The following is a 24,397-nucleotide window of genomic DNA, read 5'->3' as shown; positions in this document are numbered from 1 at the left end:
TTAGATATAATATTATGTATTTTAAGTCGCGTGCTGCAACATCCTTTAGTTTTAAGACAGCTGATTAGCAATTAAAAATATTCTTTTGATGCGCATGAATACAAATCCAACGATTATATTTTTGGGTCAAATTGTCATTCAAGCAAAAGGAGAAAGATACAAATTAAATTAGGGCGAATAGAAGTACAAGTACCATAACATTTGGTTACAAAATTATGTCTAATAATCTTACTTGGAGAAGTGGAATAAACGTATTCTTTCACTTCTTTGTATTTATTAAACTCGATATATTATTTTTATCGTGCATGCAATAATGCATAGTCGCAAGCTCTCTGTGTTATTGAGCACGGTAAAAATAACTCATTTAATAAATACAAAGAGATGAAAGAATCGCATAATATTACACTCCGATAATTAAGATTATTTTTCATGAAACCATTGAGGGAAATATTTGAGACTTAATCTCATTTTGCTATCTAATCAATCTCTTAGTAACTTTGTGAAAGTTGTATTTATTCATCATCATCATCATCAAGTCTTGTCGGAACTATAGCAAACATTATTACCATATTATATACCATTAAGTATCCTTTAGAAACATTATTGAAACTTATACACACATCATAAAAGGTAAATCGGTTATTCTGTGTTTTGAAAAGATTTAATTAGATGACTTCACTTCATAAGACTTCTGCAAAAGGCCCCTTGATTTTTTATCACACTCTGTAAGGTCTTGAGATATGTAACTCTATGGAGGGAACTTAACTTTTAAAAAGCCCAGATTATAGTTTTACATTGGTTTGTTATTCTATGCAAGTCCATTGATGTTTATTTTATATTCAAAAGGTCCTTGATTTGTCATTTTTATCTAAGATCATTGGTTTATTCACGTGACAAATTTCCCCTTGTTTATTATTCTACGAATGGACATTCAATCTAATTTTGCACCAAAAAGGCCCTTACTTTTGTTATTTGTAAAAAAAAACACCCTGTATTTATTTTACAACAAAAAGCGGGCCCTCGATTAGGTACTATAGAAAACACCCTTGATCATTTGTTTACGATAAACCTTTGGTGGCTATGCTATATTTTTAATACAAAAGAGCCTTAGTTTATTTCATAAGTCTCTCGAGGTTTTAAAACCTGAAACCTCTTTAACCTCTGATCCAAGAAGATTTGATATGTTACCAGCGTTAAAACGCTCCCTTGATTACAAATTAAAATACTTCGAAAATCCTTTAAATAATCTATGAGGGAATTGTCAGCCATTCTGATGTGCGTCATAAATGCATCCCTTTGCCTGTCCATCCATGAGTAAATAATATTGGGTTTGTTGTTTTTTGTTTTGTTTTTTATTGACCAAATTATCCCTTACTTGTCAATCTTGAAATCCCCTGGTTACGGGAAATGCAAATACTCTTTAAACTTGTTATCCAATCTCCAACAAACATTACGTTTATATTGGGTGTCTCGTCCATCACAGTAAATGTCGATTTCCCCAAATGCCTCAACAAATTGTTCTGAAGACAGAGTGTCTGTATCAAGTTCATCACCTGGAAGGTCTCGTTTTTTCCTCTGTGCATTGGGAAGGCCCAAAAGATTTCTCAATAAATTGTTAAGTCGCCAGCAAAAGTTGCGTACGTAATCCCGTGAACGACCTCGACAGTAGTTATTAATTTTCTCGAATGCCTGTGATAAAACACTGGCACTTTGTGTTGTCATGGAGGTGGAGGGTAGATGTTCTGTAGTTGTTGAGACTTGTGCTGTCGATTCTTTTTGGGCTGTAGTCGATTCTTTTGTCGTTGTTGGTTCATTCGTACTTGTTATCGTTTTCTCTGTTGTTGTTGTTGGTTCTTGTGTAGATGTTGTTGGTTCTTGTGTGGTTGTAGTTGGTTCTTGTGTGGTTGTAGTTGGTTCTTGTGCGGTTGTTGTCGGTTCTTGTGCGGTTGTTGTTGGTTCTTGTGTGCTTGTTGTTGGTTCTTGCGTGGTTGTTGTTGGTTCTTGTGTGGTTGTTGGTTCTTTCACGGTTGTTGTCACACCAGAAGAAGATGTTGTTGGGGCTTGGCTAGTGGTGATACTTGTTTGACCACTGGTTATTGTTGACATATATGCTGTACTCGATCCTCCCTCAATGGGCGAGGTGTAGTTTATGCTTCGGTATAGGCCCACCATGTCTGTGGTGCCGTCATAACCTTCGCCACTGTACAGCATATCTTCTGTCACTGAGTAAACAAGATATCAATTCACAATGAGCTGGTATACAACAGAAAAACTTATTTTAAAAGCATGTCATTTCAGTTAGAGTAAGATAATCTAACGAGGTTTGAAAGAATGTTTACTTATCTGAAGATAACATTTGCGCCGATGTGGTCTAGTGGTATGAATCTCACTTTCGGATCGGAAGGTTCTGGGTTCGAGTCTCGCTCAGCGCATAATGGAGTCCTTGGAAAAGGCTCTTTACTCACATTCTCTCACCGCACTCAGGTGTAAAATGAGTACCTGACCGTTAACAGCGTTGTCTCTGTCGGACCTTCCGATCCGAAAGAGAGTGTCATACCACACTATAGATATCCCGTTCCTTGCATTATTCATGAAAACAAAAATTGATAAATCTTAAGTAAAATCAGGGATGTGACGATTATTCTTTTACTCTTATGTTTCCATATTCTCAAAAGCAGCTTGTGCGACACCTGGTATCTTTTCTCAGACATAACATACGCTTGTCTCTTAGACATTATTAAGAGAAATGAAACGCGGGTCGAGCATCATTAGGACTGTCTTCTTACCAAATACCCAGGTCTGTATTTATGACCAAAAAGTAAAATTTTTAATTTTTTTTTAAATATATAAAATTCCCTTTATTCATCCCATAGGGGAAATTTGTCTCCAGCGTCTATTCCAAGGGAAGACAGGAAAAAACCCAGGCGTCAGCCGCAAACTGAGCTAGTGCGAGATGACTTGCTCAATGCCACACAGCGCAGCGACGGGTGATCGAACTCGGTACCTTTCAGGAACGAAGCAATGACCGTACCGCTGAGCCACGCTGCGCCTCTTGGACTATATTCAGTCTCGCTAAAGTTGATTCATTATTTGCACAAATCCAGCTCATGATTATTAATGAGACTCATCTTTCTAAATAAGTTTACAGTCAGCAGGGCTTCCATCTGTCAAGATTAACAGATGAGGACGAGCGGCTAGCTGGCACTTAACACTATTTGTTTGACGCGTGTAATGATGAACGCTTAATCTGATTATTTCCTCCTTTTCATCTCATTTTGGAAATAATAACGATAAGTATTGAAATGTAAGCTTCAGTTTATTAAACGAAAACATATTTTTTAAATGGAGCTTTTATATAGCGCAATATATACTAAAATGTGCTCAAAGCGCTTTACAAGGGTCATGGCTAACAGCAACATTTAACATTTAGGACGGGACATGACGCCTGTTAAGCGATATTACATTTTTTTCGGACAGAGACAACGCTGTTAACGGCCAGGTACTCATTTTACACATAAGTACGGTGAGGGAATGTGAGTAAAGAGCTTTCTCCAATTACTCAACTATGCGCCGAGCGAGGTTCGAACCCAGGACCTTCCGATCCGAAAGCGAGTGTCATACCACAAGATCACATAGCCGCACATATACTGTAGAAGTTTCGGGTTTCCCCTTTATCAAGAAAACACGATAAATGAAACTTTCATTGACGATTGTCGTCAATCTGGAATTTAGTAATGTATTTATGTCTTTATTGTTTTGTTGGGTTTTTTTTTTGGTTGTTGGCTGAGGAAAGGTTTTGAGCCCGAAACGTTCCGGGTTGGGTTGTTGATTTTTTGAAGCTGTTATATTCATTTGTTGTTTATATAAACGCCCATGTTTTTTTCCATTGATTCAGTTTTTTCAGCATTTTTTATATTTCAATAAGATACCGATTAGAGACGGAAGACTACGAGTTGTTGGGTATTTTGGGGTCCATGGCACATGCTGTGTTCTTTCCAAAAAAAAAACAAAACAAACGGCAGCACACTTACCACACAGATTATTCCGACATTTTGGATATGCAGTGTTGTGACAGGAGGAGCAGGGCACGTCAGTGGCGGTGTACGGTTTTGTATAACTGATGAACCTTTGGAGCGAAAGATGTGGTGAATTCCAGTGAGGCAGTTGAGATAGTATAATAATAATGATAATAATAATAATAATAATAATAATAATAATAATAATAATAATAATAATAATAATAATAATAATAATAATATAATAATAATAATAATAATAATAATAATAATAATAATATAATAATAATAATATAATATAATAATAATAAATAATAATAATAATAATAATAAATATAATAATAATAATAATAATAATAATAATAATAATAATAATAATAATAATAATAATAATAATAATAATAATAATAATAATATAATAATATAATAATAATAATAATAAAAATAATAGAATAATATAATAATAATGATAATAATAATAATAATTAAAATAGTGATATAGATATAGCTAATAGTAATATCATAATTAGTAGTAGATTAGTAGTGTAGCGTAAGTAGGTAGTCGTAGTAGTATAGTAGTAGTAGTAGTAAGTATAGTAGTAGTAGTAGTAGTAGTAGTAGTAGTAGTATTAGTAGTAGTAGTAAGTAGTAGTAGATAGTAGTAGTAGTAGTAGTAGTAGTAGTAGTAGTAGTAGTAGTAGTAGTAAGTATAGTAGTATGTAGTAGTAGTAGTAGTAGTAAGTAGTAGTAGTAGTAGTAGTAGTAGAGTATAGTAGTAGTATAGTAGTATAGTAGTAGTAATAGTATAGTAGTAGTAGTATAGTAGTAGTAGTAGTAGTATAAGTAGTAGTAGTATAGTAGTAGTAGTAGTATAGTAGTATATATAGTAGTAGTATAGTAGTAATAGTAGTAGTAGTAGTAGTAGTAGTAAGTATAGTTAGTAGTAGTAGAAGTAGTATATAGTAGTAGTAGTAGTAAGTAGTAGTAGTAGTAGTAGTAGTAGTAGTAGTAGTAGTAGTAGTAGTAGTAAGTAGTAGTAGTGTAGTAGTAAGTAGTAGTAGTAGTAGTAGTAGTAGTAGTAGTAGTAGTAGTAGTAGTAGTAGTAGTAGTAGTAGTAGTAACAGAAGTAATAGTAGTAGACGTAGTAGTAGTAGTAGTAGTAGTAGTAGTAGTAGTAGTAGTAGTAGTAGTAGTAGTAGTAGTAGTAGTAGTAGTAGTAGTAACAGAAATAATAGTAGTAGTAGTAGTAGTAGTAGTAGTAGTAGTAGTAGTAGTAGTAGTAGTAGTAGTAGTAGTAGTAACAGAAGTAATAGTAGTAGTAGTAGTAGTAGTAGTAGTAGTAGTAGTAGTAGTAGTAGTAGTAGTAGTAGTAGTAGTAGTAGTAGTAGTAGTAGTAGTAGTAGTAGTAGTAGTAGTAGTAGTAGTAGTAGTAGTAGTAGTAGTAGTAATCCTTGTTATTGTTGATGTAGCAGCAGCATCTTAAATAATAGTAAGATTAGTGCTCTCACTCTCACTTTCACTCACTCACTCACTCACTCACACAATCAGGCCCACCTTCCACTGTAGTTACAGACAAAGTAATAGGCGCCCCTCCCGTAGTCTTCATGGTCCCACAATCGGTCACAACGAGCCACCCCACATCCGATTTTCTCCGTGACTCCCCAGACCATCTGAAAGACAGACGAGTCAAAGTGGCTCACTAGTAACAAAGAGTGTGTAGGGTAACGTAGTTACCAAGAGCTCTCACTTCTCTTAACCGCAATGCTATTGTCGTGTGCCAGGCGAGACAGCGAGGTGGGTGTGCTCCGCGTGTATCATGCGCGCTAGGCTTACCGATACAATGAAGAAAATACGAGTAGAAGACGGAAAATGCGTGGCTTCACCAAAAGCGGGAAGTGAGAGTGCTTGGTAACATAACAATCGTTACCTACACGCTCTTTGCTAGTAAGGAAACGCATTTGTCATAGATTATGTCCCTTTGTTGGGTCCAACACAATGAACGTAATAGGCTTCAACAGTCGTGACATCACTTCCCTCGTAATGACGCATATTAACTTAGTAAACTGGTTCTAAACTATCGGGGAAATGCGTACGTCCTAATGAAATACTTCTCCGATGAGCATAAAAGTGTATGCAGGGGAGACAAACATTATATATCTGATCATGTTTTGACTTTTTACATTCTGATCACATGACATGTGAAAAAGTTCTAGCCCGCATGAAGAATAAAAAGTACCGATTTTCTTTGTTTAGAACCAAGCTGCTCGTTGCTCGGCGGACGTGACATCAGATTACTGAATCCTATAATAAGGGCGACATGCATATAAATATCATTTCGTTTTTTTTGCTCGATGGTTTCTGGAAGTGAATAAAACTCACAAAAGCATTCAATTCATAAAAACATCAAGCGGCAACACCGAGATTCTAGTCTATATAAACATTTTGGCCAAAATAATATTATCCTTCAAATAATGATCGATTAAACTAAACTTTATTTTGAAGGGAAAAAACATCTATGTGCGGTTATGTTGTCTCGTGGTATGCCACTCGCTTTCAGATCGGAAGGTCCTGGGTTCGAGCCTCGCTCTGAGCATAGTTGTCCTTGGAGAACGCTATTTACTCATATGTGATGTCGCGAGACGGTTCGGTCCGGAAGGTACATCTAGCTGAACTGAGAAAACGGCCATTATATTTGAAAAGTGACTAAAATTGTCAAAATGCGTTTTTTTCAATTTTTGACTTTTTAAGGTATTTTTCTATCATAAAATCGTACCCTTTTCATTAAAAACAGTCTTAAAGTATATAAATTTAATCTTTAAAGAGAGTATAACCTGTTTTCACCCATTGAAAGAGGGATCATTTTGACGTTCGTTAACGACTCTTTAAGCTTAGCAAAAGGACGCCAATCTGGTAACCTATAACTTTTTCTCAAAGGGGAACTCCATTCCTGCCTTCGCAATGCTATTTTTAGCCCATTGACCCCATCTTGTGGTCAAATTATAAGCCCGAAAGAGGGTAGTCAAATTCCAATTATGTAAACAGAAGTAGGTCATTGCATAGTTACCAACGGAAAACCCCTTGAATCCTTCTCTCTCATTGGTCCTCGGGATCACATGGTCATAAGTTATGCAAAATGGCCGCTTACGCTGCACGATTGTTGTTAGAGTTGATGTTGCAAGAAATTCAAAATCTTGCTTCATTATAAACTGAATTTTATGAGATATTTTGTCAAATGAATAATTTAACTTATTAGATTCGGCCGATAATTGTATTGAGCTCGTCAGAGGCGAGGAGATTGTGGTGTTGTGGGCGTGAGCGTGATCGTGCGCTTGCCTCGAATGATTCGCTGAACGAGTGTTGACTGGAGATGGGAGGATGGAATGTGGGGATGAATAAAATAAAGAGCTAGTGGATAGACAGATAGATATAGATGGTTACCAGGACGGGAGGACAAGATAAAATTAAAAGATTGACTATGGAATTAAAGGGATTGTTGGAACAGGGAGGAGGCAGATAGAGAGAGGACGAGCGGTAAAGGAGGAGTGAGAGACGGGGGTGGGGGGGGGGGGGGGGGGGGGGGGGGGGGGGAGGAAGACTAACAGAAACGAGTTAATGGACAGACCGATAGAAAGAGATAGCTATAGTGAATAGGACGAGACAAAATGAAGAGAGTGATTATGAAATGAAAAAGAGAATGATGGAACAGGAAGTAGAGAGAGAGAGGGGGGGGGGGGAAGAAGGGAGGAAGAGGAGAGAGAGGGCGGGGGGGGGGGCATGCAGGAGGATGTTGAAAATGAAAGAAAATAACCGAGTGGGTGAGGACTCTTTCCTTTCTGAGTGCAAAGAGCTGTTACCACCACCTCCTCCCTCCCCCCCCCCCCCCAATATCCACACCTCCCCCCCTCCCCCCACCCCCCGCCAATAGCTCAATCAAATTTGAACACATCGATCGAGTAAGAGAAATTATGGTTGAGTTGACACTATTTTCATTCCTTTGTTTCAAGTTTGAAGTGTTAGATTGTCTGACTTACTCACGGCCTTTCGCTTTTCAGTCAATCGACTGTAATCCCTCGGCTACTTTCGCCAGTTAATTTGTGAAGACTTTCCAGAATTGCAGATCTTGTGAAATAGTGCCGATATCACAGCTAACTTTAAATAAACATTGCACTGTTAAAATGGATAAAAGTATGAGTGCTATTTGTTGGGTTTATTTTTTCACTCGAGGGTCAATTCACAAAAATATCGCCATTACAAAAACGAGTGTTGTGTAAAAGCTGATGGACCAAATTAAATATAATTTTACACACATGTTAATCACATGTTATATAAAACGCATGCCAAATGTCATTACGATAGCTGAAATATAACATGCCGTTGCTATGGTGATGTGTGTAAAATCTTTAAATGCAAATTTCTCTGAATTTTGGATCTGAGATTAGCAGGAACCTCCCAATTTCAATCTTGTATAACTCAGCCAAAAAATATGATACATTAATGAAACAGGTATCAAATTAAAGAGAAAAGAATGATCTATTCAGAAATACCAAAAGGTCCAAATGTCCAAAATGTACCTTCCGGACCAAACCGTCGCGCCACGTCACATATTCTCTCACCGTACTCAGGTGTAAAATGAGTACCTGACCGTTAACAGCTTTGTCTCTCTCCGAAAATAGTGTAGTTTTGTCAGGTACTTATTTTACACCTGAGGACGGTGAAAAAATGTGAGTAAGGAGCCTTTTCCAAGGACTCAACTATGCGCCGCGAGGCTCGAACTCAGGACCTGCCGATCCAAAAGCGAGCGGCATACCACAAGACCACATAGCCGCAAAAGAAATCTGAATGAGAAAAATGTTGGTTGTTGTATCGTAACAAATGTGACAATTTTCCTATGGCTGGCAAAGGAGAGGCTTAATATATAGCCCTAAAAGGCTTATCAAATATTATATTTGTTAGGAATTTATTACTTTTTCAATTACAGCATTAGGGAAAGTCTGAGGATTTACCGTAATATAATGGCCACAAACTTCACCGGATACGCATTTCTTTGTGGACATGGTGTAATACTGGACCTCGTCCCACCAATATTTCACTGCTTTTCCCTCGTTGTACGCTCCTCCTGGAGTTAAGAATGACATAAGTAAATAATTGTTTTAGTTTTTTACTAACCATGCAAGATGCAAGATATGAATAGAATGAAGATTACATCACATAGGCCTATGTTATTGGGTTGTTTGTTTTTTTTGCCATCCATGTTTGTGAGTAATTCTCTCTAAACTGTATTAACCAGACAATAAACGTTGAAGGTTACACCTAGTTTTGTGTGTTTGTCCGATATACTTCCGGATGAAAATGTTGTGAGTTTCTTTGCCAAACGAATACTATCTATTGCATTCATCGGTCCTTTATGGACACGTTTGTTTGTTTTTTTTTAATTGTGGTCTCTCATGACCTGAAATGGGAGATTTGAACGGTTAAGAAAATATTATCATTGCGCAAAAAAAAAAACGCAATAAAACGAATACAAGTAATCCATGTTTCATTTTTTTTCACCCGATAAGTAAAAAATAAAATTGAGCTTTATATAGCGCAATATCCACTAAACATGCTCAAAGCGTTTTACAAGGGGTCCCTGCCCAACAACTACACATAACATGTAGAACGAAACATGACGCCTGTTAGGCGATATGCTGTTAACGGCCAGGTACTCGTTTTACACCTGAGTATGGTGAGATAATGTGAGTAAAAAGCCTTTTTCAAGGAGGCTCGAACCCAGGACTTTCCGATCCGAAAGCCAGTATCATAACACTAGACCACATAGCCGCTAAATCATTGCGCTAAATAAAACGCAATACAACGAATAAAAGTAATCTAGATTTCTTTTTTTTTTTTTGTACCCCATAGGTACTGGACATGGAGTCCTTGCAAAATCACTATCCATGCACTTGGATGAAATCGAAAAAAAAAACAAGAAAAAGAAAAAAAAACAACGTTTAACAACAACCGCTCATGTTCAAAATCATTCATCCACATTCAATATTATCAGCTCGTTAAAACGTTCAACAACATGCTCTCCTACTTTCTACACTTTGTTAACATCTTTCCAGGCTTGCATTGCAGTTGAGAAATGAAAGGTTTTGGGGTGACAATGAAGATTTGATCGTGAAATCTGGATTCTTTAATAATGACTACTGGTTACTACCAAAATTGTCCATTTCCGTGATTACATTTTAAGCTGAACTCTCAAAAGGACCGTCTCGTACGATCAGAAACGTCAGATAGCTCAGTTCGTTGAGCACTCGCTTCAAGCGCAAAGGGACTCATCCCTGGGTGAAGACAGGATTATTTTTCCGGACCCCCCCCCCCCCCCCCCGTGCCCCGCCCACCAAGAAGTGATCGGATAACTGGGTCTGTTAGATCCTGCAGAAAGTGATAGACTAGCGTCCTAAACAAAGGGTAGCAAACAATTGCTATTGTATGTTTCACACTACAGCAACCGCGATAATCTCAATTGTAGTCGAATTGTGAATTATTTCCACCATAACGCGATCGTAACTGAGCCGGAAATTAGTCTTTGCTTGTAGATGAGACTTTTTTAGACCCCTACCCCCCCCCCCCTTTTTTTCCGCTATAATCCATTATTATGGCTCCAAAACATACTCTCTACATATGGAACAAAAGAGAACGGTATCATTAGATACCGTTGCCTCTGCATTCCGTGAACCAATGTAGATAATCAATCATACAAGATGTCTAATGTCAACAGGAATCACCCATGTTGTCGAAAGTGAGCAAAGTGGGAGTTACGTATCTTGCCCAAGGGGGGAGGGGGAAGAAAAAAACTGAAATGCTGCTCGAACCCGGGTCCTTCAGGGTCACAGTTCAATAATGCCTTAACCACTCGGCCACTTATAAAAATGTGTTTGATATCTATTCAGTGGTTTGAGAGCCTCCTAACGATTTCGTTTTATGTGTCCATCCATATATATATATATTATATATATATATATATATATATATATATATATATATATATATACTTATTGTGTGTGTCTCTGTTTGTTGCTGAGTGTGCAGATATCATCCTTTTCAATCAAATCATTTTAATCTATTCAAATTTTACAAGATAGATCGAGAGCTTCAAATCCAAATTCAATTTTTTATTGTTTATAACCGGTTTATGCTGGTTTTCTAAATAATGTAAATATTTCCGTTACACTCACCGTACCACCAGTACAGATTCTCTCCCATGTTAATCCATTGGCCAAGGTTCCTGTTTGACCTGTGGGTAGCTGTGCAATTGTTTGCCCAATCTTGGGCGAAGGCAGCAATTTCGTCGTCCCAAGTCTGACGGGTGAAAAGAAAGTGAAAAAGTAAACACATTTATTGTAATGTTCTTGTTTTTGTTTTGTTTTGGAATTTTCTTATTAGCCTTTGTCAACTCAGTATTGGATAAGTAGCTTGATCTGTTAGATACGATGGAGATTACATTGCGAATGACCGGAAATGATAAATGTCCGGTCGAGGGTCACGAAAAACTGGGATAGACTCCGGCTCCGTAGGCCTTAATGATCTAGAAGTCAATCTTCTCAATGAAATAACACAGGCTTCAAAAGGAACTAAATAGTGGAAGTAACATAAAATGTATAACTTTACTCTCGAGCGTCAAAAATGACTGCGCAATGTCTTATTTTGTAATAATAAGTAATCATAATCATAATGAAATGGAACATGGGCTCTCATGAGCCTATATTTTTTTGTAAAATAAAAGAAGTAAAAAATTGAAAATGTTAATCCATTGTGAATACACACGAGTGTCAACAATTTCTACTCTTTGATGTAAGTGAAAATTTGTGATACACATCGTACAGTAAGTAGTCCAGAGCCATTAGGTTTTTGTAACATGAAACGGAAATAGCAATTGCTTGATGCCCTTTGCTGTGAAAGAGTTTCTAAGCCAACTGCAACTCTTAATAAAAGACATAACACACGTAAGGCGCTATTATTGGGCTTTTTTCAACAGACACAACGATGTTAATGGTACTCATTTTACTCCTGAGTGCGGTAAGAGAATATGAAAAAAGAACTTTTCCAGTTACTCAACTTTTGTGCTACCTAGAAAAGGACTCGAACCAGGGACCTACCGATCCGAGGACAAGTCGTGTCATACCACCAGACCACAATAAGCACAATTTTAACCTTTTCATTACCAACTATTTTCAGAATTTTTCCCAAAACTTCACACCCGCCCAACACAAAATAGTTTTTCCTTACTCGATCAAATAGAGAAGCAACAAAATATTCTATGCATAAAATTGATCAGCAAAATGAACTCTACAACACAGTGTCGCGTTTTTATAGCTATAATAAAACATTTTTCTTTCATTTTTGTGATTTACAAAAGAAATCTGAATGATAAAAGTGCTGGTTGGATCGTACCGAATAATTGGTAAGGAGAGGGTTAAATGTCTCAGCAGTTCAATCATGTTGGCTGCATAAGATCTGACCACCACCAGACCACAAAGCAGCACAATTTTAAATGTCTCACCAGTTCAATCATGTTGGCTGCATAAGATCTGACCACCACCAGACCACAAAGCAGCACAGTTTTAAATGGCTCACCAGTTCAATCATGTTGGCTGCATAAGATCTGACCACCACCAGACCACAAAGCAGCACAATATTAAATGTCTCACCAGTTCAATCATGTTGGCTGCATAAGATCTGACCACCACCAGACCACAAAGCAGCACAATTTTAAATGTCTCACCAGTTCAATCATGTTGGCTGCATAAGATCTGACCACCACCAGACTACAAAGCAGCACAATTTTAAATGTCTCACCAGTTCAATCATGTTGGCTGCATAAGGTCTGACCACCACCAGACCACAAAGCAGCACAATTTTGAATGTCTCACCAGTTCAATCATGTTGGCTGCATAAGATCTGACCACCACCAGACCACAAAGCAGCACAATTTTAAATGTCTCACCAGTTCAATCATGTTGGCTGCATAAGATCTGACCACCACCAGACCACAAAGCAGCACAATTTTAAATGGCTCACCAGTTCAATCATGTTGGCTGCATAAGGTCTGACCACCACCAGACCACAAAGCAGCAAAATTTTTAATGTCTCACAAGTTCAATCATGTTGGCTGCATAAGATCTGACCACCACCAGACCACAAAGCAGCACAATTTTAAATGGCTCACCAGTTCAATCATGTTGGCTGCATAAGATCTGACCACCACCAGACCACAAAGCAGCACAATTTTTAATGTCTCACCAGTTCAATCATGTTGGCTGCATAAGATCTGGCCACCACCAGACCACAAAGCAGCACAATTTTAAATGGCTCACCAGTTCAATCATGTTGGCTGCATAAGATCTGACCACCACCAGACCACAAAGCAGCACAATTTTAAATGTCTCACCAGTTCAATCATGTTGGCTGCAAAAGGTCTGACCACCACCAGACCACAAAGCAGCACAATTTTAAATGTCTCACCAGTTCAATCATGTTGGCTGCATAAGGTCTGACCAGACTCCTATAGGCATTGTGAATGTTCACGAGGTTGTCCTTCTCTTCCTGGGTGAACTCGGTGATTGCTTTGTTCTTTTTGTTTGTGAATTTGACATCAACGACCAAGTCTGCCGGATCGAAGTCTTCGCTCCTCTTTTCTCTGTTCAACGCCGCCTCGCCAGCCACAAGGCAAATGACGAGGAATAGAAACAACTCTCGGCAGCGCATGGTTGATGATGCCTGCAAAAAAAGATAGAAGTGTTAGTAGTGATTGTTGTAAACAGAGAGATAAAGGGGATGTTGAAATGATGATGATGATCATGAGGAGGAGGAGGAGGAGGAAGAGGAGGATGATGATGATGATGATGTTGATGATGATGATGATGATGGTGGTGATGATGATGATGATGATGATGATGATGATGATGATGATGATGATGATGATGATGATGATGATGATGATGATGATGAAGATAATGGTGTTGACCAGTATTTTAATATGAATGAAGAAGTAAGGGCTTGTTATGATACGTTTAACTGACCGGTAACCTATTATCACAAAATGGTAGGCACGTAGTACCGAGTGTTTTTGTAGTTTTGTTTTGTTTTGTGTTGTTTTGTTTTGTTTTGTTTTTATATGGAGTCACCTCAGTTTTACGACATTCATTAGACTAGACTAACTGATGGCACAAAATGAAATTAATGAGCAGGAGTGTGTGGATCAGCCAAACGTAATGTTTACCGAATTATTGTTAATACGCGAGTTGTCCTGGACACAACTGAAAGACAGAATTTTTAAAAATTAATCTATTATATAGCACAATATCCACTTAATGTGTTCAAAGAGCTTTATAAGAGGTCCCTGGTCAACAGCAACAGTTAACATGTGGGACGGGACATGACGCCTTTTAGGCGATATTACAATTTTTCGGACAAAGACAACGTTAACGGCCAAGTACTCATTTTACACCTGAGTACGGTGAGAGAATGTGAGTAAAGAGTCTTTTCCAAGGACTCAACTATGCGCCGAACGAGGCTCGAACCCAGGACCTTCCGATCCGAAAGCGAGTGTCATACCACTAGACCACATAGCCGCAAAATCACAGTCACATTCCCCAAAATTTTGCAAATAATTCTACAGCATTCATAAGACATAAGTCGTTTTGTTTTTTTTCGATATTCACTTTATACTCGAAAAAAAAATATATAATCGCAAACTTTGTTTAGAAATTATATAAAAAGGACTCATTAGTTGTCAGGTTTTTAATTTATTTTCTTTGCTATTGAAATTCAACCGGGGTTATGTATTCCTTTTTCAAGGGAAAGGTTAAAGATTGAAAGATTGAATTGTTCTTAAAATTCTTTTACTAAAATACATCCGTCAATCATTTTTTAAAAATATATACATATGTGTGAGCGTCTGTGTGTATGTATGTGTGTGTGTGTGTGTGTGTGTATGTGGTGATTGTGCGTTTGAGTTCATTGTAAAGCGTTACAGAACAGGTTTAAGTGGATGCTTAGGCGTTGTAGAAATATATTGTTATTATTATTATTATTATTATTATTATTATTATTATTATTATTATTATTATTATTATTATTATTAACTTGTTGTATATTAGGAGCAGCGTGGCTCAGTGGTACGGTCTTTGCTTCCTACCCGAAAGGTGCCGAATTCAATCACCCGCCGCTGCGTTGTGTTGCCTTGAGCAAGTCACCTCGCCCTAGCTCACTTTGCGGCTGACGCCTGAGTTATTCCAGTCTTCCCTTGGAATAGACCCTAAAGACAAATTTCCCCTTGGCGCTGGCTTCCGGCGACAACAGACGTGTTGTGAATGTTTACCTATTTTCTACACATATTTTTATTCATTTATCATTCAATCGTCGGAATTTACGCCTAATTTTTATTCAAAATGGATGTGAAGTATATATTGTTCCTGATTTTTATATTTATTAGTATATTTATAAGCATAAATGGTGTTTTAGCCTGTAATTTTGCTGCCAAAAGCCTATCGAAAACTTATACTCCAGAGACTCTCCGATCCCTCCAATCCGTGTCACCCCCACCACCCACTATTGACACATCGTTTATTAAAGTAAGAAGAGGGGGAGAAAAGGAGGAATAAAAACAAAATTTAACAGACGGCCTTTTCGTCCATTTTTACCCTGTGTAGTGACAGGTAATGTAAGATCACTGAAAAATAAAATTGATGAACTGTTTTCACTGTGTCGTTTTAATAGTGACTATCGTCAAGCCTCCATAATAGCGTTAACAGAGACTTGGCTATCTCCTCACATACCATCATCATGTTTTAATATTGAACAATATTCACTATTTCGAGGAGATCGGACTAATGTAAATAAACGAACTGGGGGTGGGGTGTGCACATATATTAACAACAAATGGTGCCACCCCAATAACTGTCATATAAAGAAAATGTATTGTGACGACTATATTGAATTTATTACTGTTTCGTCACGACCATATTATCTACCCCGGGAATATACTCATGTCATCATCATCAACGTCTACATTCCACCATCATCAGACAACACCACAGCGAAAAATATTTTGAGGAAAGAAATACAGGACATTCAAATTAAGTCACCCGATGCCGTATTGATGGTCACTGGCGATTTTAACCAATGTAACGATTTTACTCTCCCGGGACTTCATCAATACGTGGACTGCGAGACAAGGGACAAAAAAACATTAGATTTATTCTTGTGTAATATTAAAAATAGTTATAAATGTTTACCCCGCGCCCCATTAGGTTTATCTGACCACTGCATGCTCTTGCTACTCCCCACCTACCGCCCTGTTTTTAAACGTGTAAAACCAGTAAAGAAAAGTGTACAGATCTGGAACGGAAGTGTGTGTGAAGATTTGCGTGGTTGTTTTGAATGCACTGACTGGAATGTTTTTATCGAATCATGTGATAGTGTGGATGAGCTGAATGACTGTGTGAGTGAGTAATTAAAATTCTGTGAACAGCTAGTGTCTTGTAAAAAAGAAATAAAATATTATCCTAACAACAAGCCTTGGATAACAAAAGATCTAAAACTTTTATTGAACCAAAAGAAAACTCTCTATACTAGTGGAAACAAAAAAGATCTGAAAACAAAACAAAAAGAGATAAAGAGGGTAATATCTAGTTGTAGAGACAAGTACAAAAATAAAATTGAAAAATGCTTTTCTTCTGGGGATATACGGGACACGTGGCGGGGGCTTAAAACTGCTGTTAACTATAATCCAAAGCCCACGATTATATCAGAAGATTTCGAAATTGAAACTTTAAATAAATTTTATTCACGTTTCGACACAGCAAACAAATTTGATATTGAAAATGAAAAACATAAATTAGACAGGGCTTTGGAAGATGAAATGACTATTGAGGTCAGTGAGGAGGAAACGAGATTCGTATTTTCGAAACTAAACGAGAGGAAGGCTGCTGGGCCGGATGGATTGAAAGGAAAACTATTAAAAGAATGTGCCCATCAGCTTTCCCCCATTTATACACATATTTTTAACTGGTCCCTCCAATGCGTTTCGATCCCTGAAATTTGGAAAACTTCAAAAATTATTCCTGTTCCAAAAAAAGAAAAACTTGAAACTATGAACGATCTCAGACCTGTTGCGCTGACTTCAATAGTCATGAAATCTTTAGAAAAACTTGTTCTTGTTAAAATTAGGAATCAGTTTATGCCATTGAGTGATAGTCATCAATTTGCTTACAAACCAGGACGTGGCGTAGAGGATGCCATTTTGCTGTTTACAAACAACATCTACAGGCATCTAGATCACGCTAGGAGCTATTGCAGATTACTTTTTGCAGATTTTTCTTCAGCGTTCAATACAATGCAACCTCAGTTGGTTGTTCAAAAATTGACTAGTCTGAATTTAAACAAGTATATAATTGCTTGGGTGCTCGAATTTCTTACGGAGAGAGCACAATATGTTCAATTAGGACAAAACAAATCTTCTTGTATAACTACAAATACTGGTGCTCCTCAAGGTTGTGTATTGTCCCCTGTATTATTCACAATATACACGAATGACTGTATAAGTCAAAACCTGAGTGTACCTTTAATAAAGTTTGCAGATGACACCGCTCTTCAAGGCCTCATAACAAATGGCAACGAAGTGGCTTATAGGCAAGAAATTGATAGATTTGTGTCTTGGTGTGATGCCCACCACCTAGAGCTTAACATAAGCAAGACAAAGGAGCTAGTGATTGACTTTAGGAGAGTGAAGGAACCGATAGAACCGTTAAAATTAAAGGACCAATTCGTCCAGCGAGTTCCTCACTACAAATACCTTGGTGTAACGATTGATGACAGGCTCAAGTGGGATGAACACTTGAAAATAATTAGGCATAAGATGTGCAGACGTACATATTTTTTTATCAAAACTCTCTCAGTTTAGAATAGATAAAACCCTCTGCACATTATTTTATAGAGCAGTAATCGAAAGTGTTTTGTCATTTTGTATAACAGCTTGGGGAGGCAATTGCTTTGCAGTGGAAAGGAACAAAATAAATTCAAATATTAAAAAATCCATTAAACGCTATATAAATGATGTTGACGATGTAGATTTTTTATACGAGAAATTTTGTATAACTAAAATAACTAAAATATTAAATGACCAGTATCATCCACTAAGACCATCAATTATTATGTCAGAAAGAAGTGGTCGCCCTTTCTCTATTTCAACGAAAACAGAGAGACACCGAAAATCTTTTCTGCCGTCCAGTATTAGGCTTTATAACAACAAGCAATAATCATTTTATATAATTATTTCTCATTTTTACTTTTTTTAAATATAAATATTAATTTATTAATTTATTTGTTTTTCAATCTTTTCAATTTTCAATTTATAGTGACAGTTTTAACTATTTTACAGTGTTGATATTATTCATATTATAAAGCGCAGCTCTGGTTATAGAGCTGCTCCTTTTTTTATTTTTTATTTTTTTTTTATTTATTTATTTATTTTATATATACATCCTATTTCCATTGTATTTTTATTGTGTAAATTATAACACGTCTGTACAAAAAATTTCCTTTTTGGGATGCAATAAAGTATTTTTATTATTATTATTATTAATAAAGGGAATTTTATTTTTTATTTTTATTTTATAATCAACCCACATAGTTAAACAACATATGACAATCTCTTACCTGCTACAGAGGTTTAGCACTATTTTTATAGCAAACAATAAAATGCGCATAAGGATAGTTACGTGCAAATAATTCCCTGAATTTCCAAATACACTCCAAATGTTTCAAATGTTTATATATATATATATATATATATATATATATATATATATATATATATATATATATATATATATATATATATATATATCGCAAGCTTTTTACATGAGTGTATACACACAAAAAACAGAGAAGAATTTTTAAAATGATATATGAGACATACCTTTTCAAAACGGTGTTGATTTGGGATGAACAAGATACCAATAGTAATTTTTTGAAATGAAAATGACCCAAAATGTATTGAATTTAGTTTTCTTTCTTTCTGAAACTATACCCTGCGCTGGCAAAATACGTTTATTTTTAATCTGTTTTATACTTTATTATTTTTACTAGACATTTAGTTTTAGATATCTGAATCAACTCGTCACAATACTATTTCCAGCGGGTGTGTACAAAATTTACAACTTGCTTCCTCTAAAAACAACAAACAACAACTAAGAACAATGGCACTTTTAACTAACTTCTTTGAAGCGTTCGTTTGTATCCCAAATGAATTCATCCGCTGGAAGTCTCCTTTAATACCTGCTCACGCGTCCTCCCCCCGGGTTCCCAATTTAGACTCATCAATGAACAATTTACGCGTTTTAATACAACAACACCACCTGTGCGATGGCCGTGATGGGCGAAAGCCCCGGGCTGTCCGTAATTGTGTCCGGACAAAAGGAATAGCATCTGTCGGTGTCCCGGAAATGAATAGATAACAACGGGGCAATTGGTCAGCATGCCTTCCTATTTGATAGATGTCGCTGCGCACAATTAATAACACAATTATTTATTGTGTCCAAGTAAAATGGCGTCAATGAAACGATTTACGAGGCTGACTGACTTGCGTGGACATGCTGACATGGTTATGAGTATATCCTGACTACTGAATAAATGAATTAATGAATGAATGAATCTGCAAGTATCTATATATAATATTAGCTCAAAACCTTTGATATCCGGTTATACCGGTTATAAATAGAAGGAAGTTTACGTCTCTCAGGTCTTTGTTCTTGCTTTTTGCCACCCGCGTTTATGAGTAATTCTCACTAAACTGTATTAACCATACGTTCATGCTTACACATAGTTTTGTGTGTTGGTTCGGTATACTTCCGGATGGCAATTTTATGAGTTTCATAGCCAAGCGCATACTATCTATAACGTAAGCGTGATTTCTGAAATTTGTATTATTGAAAGGATTTCTAAAAATATGAGTTTTTATCTTACGCAATATCCCATAAATGTGCTCAAATAGTTTTCGAATGGGTCCGAAACCGCAGTAACGTTTAATATGTATTACGACACATTTCGCTTATGAGGCGCTACTACATGTTGAGGTTTTTTTTAATGACAGGGAAAACACTATTATCAGCGTGGACTTATTTTATACATCAGTGGGACGAGAGAATAATAATAGAGGTAAGACTCAACTTTGCGCCGTCCAGAGAAGTCGAATCAGGGATCGACTGGTCCGATGACAATTGGATAACCACTCGGCCACGTCGCCCCCCCCCCCCCCCTAATAGGAAAACATATAAAGTTATGTCATACTTCATGAAGGGCAGCTATATGATTGTTTTGAAGTCAAGACGGGGGTAAGAAAGGGATGACTTCTGTCACCAAGACTTTTCATGTTAGCAATTGATTGAATAGTCTCATCAAAAGGAGAAGATGGAAATGGTTGGGGCATGTCTATCGCAGACCTGATGAAACACTGATAAGAACGACTCTGCGATGGACACCCCAAAGAAAGAGGAAGCGAGGCCGCCCCAAGGAGACTTGGAGACGTACCGTCGAGAGGGACCTAAAACAGAGAGGTCTGTCCCTCGAGATGGCCCCAAAGATAGCTGCTGACAGGACCAGGTGGAGATCCCTTGCATCGCCTCAAGTGCCAGCAGACCCGGAGAGGATTGAGTGAGGAGTGAATTGATTGGATCAGGTAATCCACCACAGAAGCATTTCCGTTTCTCTTTGGTCTTCGTCCGCCTTAATACTTCAAATGATACTTTTTTGATATCTTAAATTGACTGTCCCATGTCTCCCAGACTGTCCCACGCCTCCCTGGTTCGTGTCTCATGTGTCCCTGACTTTTCTCCCATTCTAAGTTCCGATTCAAAATCAAATAAACTGATCACACTTTCAAACTATTTGTTTTAAATATCTTAACTATTGAAAGTTCACGTTTCCATGTAATTAAAGTGTAAAAATGGAAATGATTGATTTAAAAATAATGTTATTCCAAATTTACAAGTGGTTTTTTTGGTCCATGTCTCCCACTTATCCCCCTATAAGTCGAAGCTTAAAGGTTGCTTTTAACTCTTTATCCTTGAGTAACTGCACAATGTCTCTTATTCTTTTGTTCATGGTGATACCGTATTTTTTCAAATGTAACTTCATGTCGCTAATGCCAAGATGGTGATCCATAGGTAGTGCAATGGCCCCTCATCATGACAAGTGTTTCTAAATGTTTGTTGTTTTCTTTTTTTTTTTTTTTTTTTGGTGCAAGTATGATCTATCTGATTCTGTTACACGGTTTGGAGATCTTCATGTGATTTTATGAATATCCGTGTGTGTGTGTGTGTGTGTGTGTGTGTGTGTGTGTGTGTGTGTGTGAGGCAGGAGGGGGGATGCTACCTCCTATGACAAATTTTGAGGGTCACATGTCCAAAAATCAATCACCATTGTTATTTACCTGTCTCATTGCATGAGCGCCCACTATCTCCTCGTAGTCAGTGTTATCATTGTCAATTTTGGCATTGAACACTCCATCATAACTTGCACATCCTTAGGTTGTTGTTTATCTAAAAATGTATGTAACTCTTGATATAATTAACATGTATTATCATTATCTGCATGGTCTGTGTATGACATTAAATAATACTGAACCTAATGTCTTGCGAGTGTCATACAACTGGACCACATAGCCGCCCACCAGAACATCAGAGAGGGCGCTAATATTGGGTACAAGTTCGAAATTAAAATCGTAAGACTGAATTGTTTTTAACCTTTCAATTATATTATCACTATTACATTTAATCTCCGAGTTTTAAAAAAATCTATCTTGTTTCTCCCTCATGTTATCAGCCACGCCCTTTTTGGCAGAGGTATGAACTAATGGTTTAAATAGTATCATTTTGCATCGACGTTTTTACATTTAAAAAGTCTCTATAGCTCAGCTGGTGGAGCACTCGCTACACACGCAAAGGGACCGAGATCGATCTTGAGTGAAGTCGAGATTATTTTTCTGACTCTCCTGTCTATCCAACAGTGATTGGGTAGTTGGTTCTGTTACATCTGATGAAAAGTACATAGCGATAGACTCCCGTCCTATCCAAAAGGTAGCAAGCAATTGCTATTGTCCGTTTCAGCCTATAGAAGCCTGAATAAACTCCGACACCACGTGCCTAATGGGTCTGAATATCTACCCTATACATTTATGCGTCACTGGAATATGGAATGAGATTAGCGGAAGAGTAGCGTCCCTTAATTGGACGTCACCCATAGTCTGTGACGTCACCGGTGGAAAAGTTATTAGAGAGAGAACGGCATGTTAATTGTGCGCATGCGTCTCTCGTCCTCGCGGTTGCTTAATGTTTTTTTGCCCAGCTGTAAGTAAACAAAATAGAATAGAATAGAATAGAATTCCCTTCATTCATCCCATAGGGGAAATTGTCTTTAGAGTCTTTTCCAAGGGAAGACTGGAATAACCCAGGCGTTAGCGCAAACTGAACTAGGGCGAAGTGACTTGCTCAAGGCCATACAGCGCAGCGGGTAATCGAACTCGGTACCTTTCGGGTACGAAGCAAAGACCATACCGCTGAACTACGCATATTATCTGAAGAGTTCAGTTTTAAGAATATTCATTGTACGCCCTGGCGTTTTGGGATTGATAAGGTTTCCTAAAAAGTTATGGCTTTTTATTAATACATTAGTGGCCTACCCTGACAATAAAGTAACAAGTATTCGGTTAATATTATAAGGTTCAGTCCCATATGTTATTCACTTGAAATGACTGGTCACATTAGTCCTATATCGGTCCCAACCGACGTGTATATATTAGCAGGTCCGAGTACCCAAATTATTATGGGCTCATTGTTGTATTGGAAATATTTTCAAACCAATGCAAAATAATTGTCCATTATAATCGCGTTCGGTTATCAGACCTGCTGATTTGTGTACCTAGGCCCAAACATTTATCATTTACCTGTATGTACTTTTGTACAATCTATTGTGTTTACCATTATTGACAAAGAGGATGTGACGTTCCCTATTAGATCTTTTCTGTTGATTACATTATTCAGCTATTTCGAAATCTACATTAAAGGACGAGATACAAAGGACGGTCTTAAACACATTTTCATAAATATCAACGTTAACTTAATAGTTCTCATATATTACTCCAAACACACTAACTCACACACACACACACACACATACATATATATATATATATATATATATATATATATATATATATATATATTTACATACACACACTCATATGCATATACATATATGCTTATTATCTCATCATAATCTTTCATATAAATTTAAAACTGGAATAAATTTATGATTGCCATCTACAACCACATTACCATTTTTGACATTTTTCATTGTCCAGATTAGCAAAAGTGCATTTTGTAAATTTGATAGGAGTGCCACACCATATCATATTAAGTTAAGGTTTGCACTTTTTGTGAAGGTCACAAATCGATTCTAATTTGATTAAGGGGGGGGGGGGGCAGGCGGTTCCTTGTATTTTTCTACCTGCTTTGTGTGCGATTGTTTTATACACACTTTTTCCATATCGTTATTATAAGACCACAAAGCCACGCCTAATTCTTTGTCCACATTAATAAGTGTAAATTATTCTGATTTCACTGCAACCTTTCATGAAGAATTTCAAGTACAGCCATAACTGAATATTTAATTTTATTATTGAAATAAGTTTAATGGAATGTAACCCTGTCTCTTTTTGTTTTTGAATACCATGTATACGTATCACCATCATTACATCACCGGCGCCTATCCCGTAAAAAATCGATCTTTTATACAGCGCAATATTCACTAAACATGCTCAAAGCGCTTTACAATGGGTCCCTGACCAACAGCAGCACGTAACATGTAGAACGAGACATGACGCCTTTTAGGCGATATTGCAATTTTTTCCGACATGAACAACGCTGTTAACGGCCCAGGTACTCATTTTACACCTGAGTACGTTGAGAGAATGTGAGTAAAGAACCTTTTCCAAGGACTCATCCATGCGCCGAGCGAAGCTCGAACCCAGGACCTTGCGAACCGGAAGCGAGTGTCATACCACAAGATCACATAGCCGCACAATTTAAACTACATCCATAAATGAATATTTTACATTTGAAATATGTTGAATGGAATGTCACCCTGTTTCTTTTTGTTTTTGAATATTATGTATACGTATCGCCATCATTACATTTGGTTAGATCTCTCTTTTTCCAACTAAAAAAGATTGCTTCCATTAGACGGTTCATATCTGAGGAGGTGACCAAGCACCTGGTTGTGTCCCTCGTACTATCGAAATTGGATTATTGTAATGCTCTGTTGTTTGGCGTTTCGCA

The 24,397-nt window shown here is 37.2% G+C and overlaps 1 protein-coding gene across 4 annotated transcripts in view; it reads right to left on the bottom strand.

Moving 5' to 3' along the window:
- Nucleotides 1-19,400, bottom strand: part of LOC144976813 (uncharacterized) — a 20,234-nt gene extending 834 nt beyond the window's left edge. Inside the window, exons 1-7 of one of the 4 annotated variants that reach the window (XM_078921292.1) lie at nt 19,280-19,400; nt 13,524-13,778; nt 11,237-11,360; nt 9,020-9,132; nt 5,571-5,686; nt 4,032-4,126; nt 1-2,222 (exon numbers count right to left, since the gene is read on the bottom strand). The exon at nt 1-2,222 is cut by the window's left edge and continues 834 nt beyond it. In XM_078921292.1, coding sequence (XP_078777418.1) covers nt 1,399-2,222; nt 4,032-4,126; nt 5,571-5,686; nt 9,020-9,132; nt 11,237-11,360; nt 13,524-13,766 — 1,515 coding nt within the window. In that variant the 5' untranslated portion in view covers nt 13,767-13,778; nt 19,280-19,400 and the 3' untranslated portion in view covers nt 1-1,398. Of the gene's footprint in view, nt 2,223-4,031; nt 4,127-5,570; nt 5,687-9,019; nt 9,133-11,236; nt 11,361-12,561; nt 12,582-12,857; nt 12,887-13,523; nt 13,779-18,981 lie in introns of those variants that run through there. The other 3 variants (XM_078921290.1, XM_078921293.1, XM_078921294.1) reach the window with 3 other exon arrangements.
- Between the last annotated feature and the right edge of the window lie 4,997 nt (nt 19,401-24,397).

Source organism: Berghia stephanieae, chromosome 7 (genome assembly GCF_034508935.2).
Source record: "Berghia stephanieae isolate SIO BIC M18660-M18661 chromosome 7, UCSD_Bste_1.3, whole genome shotgun sequence".
NCBI lineage: Eukaryota > Metazoa > Mollusca > Gastropoda > Nudibranchia > Aeolidiidae > Berghia > Berghia stephanieae.
This window is presented reverse-complemented; position numbering and strand designations above follow the sequence as displayed.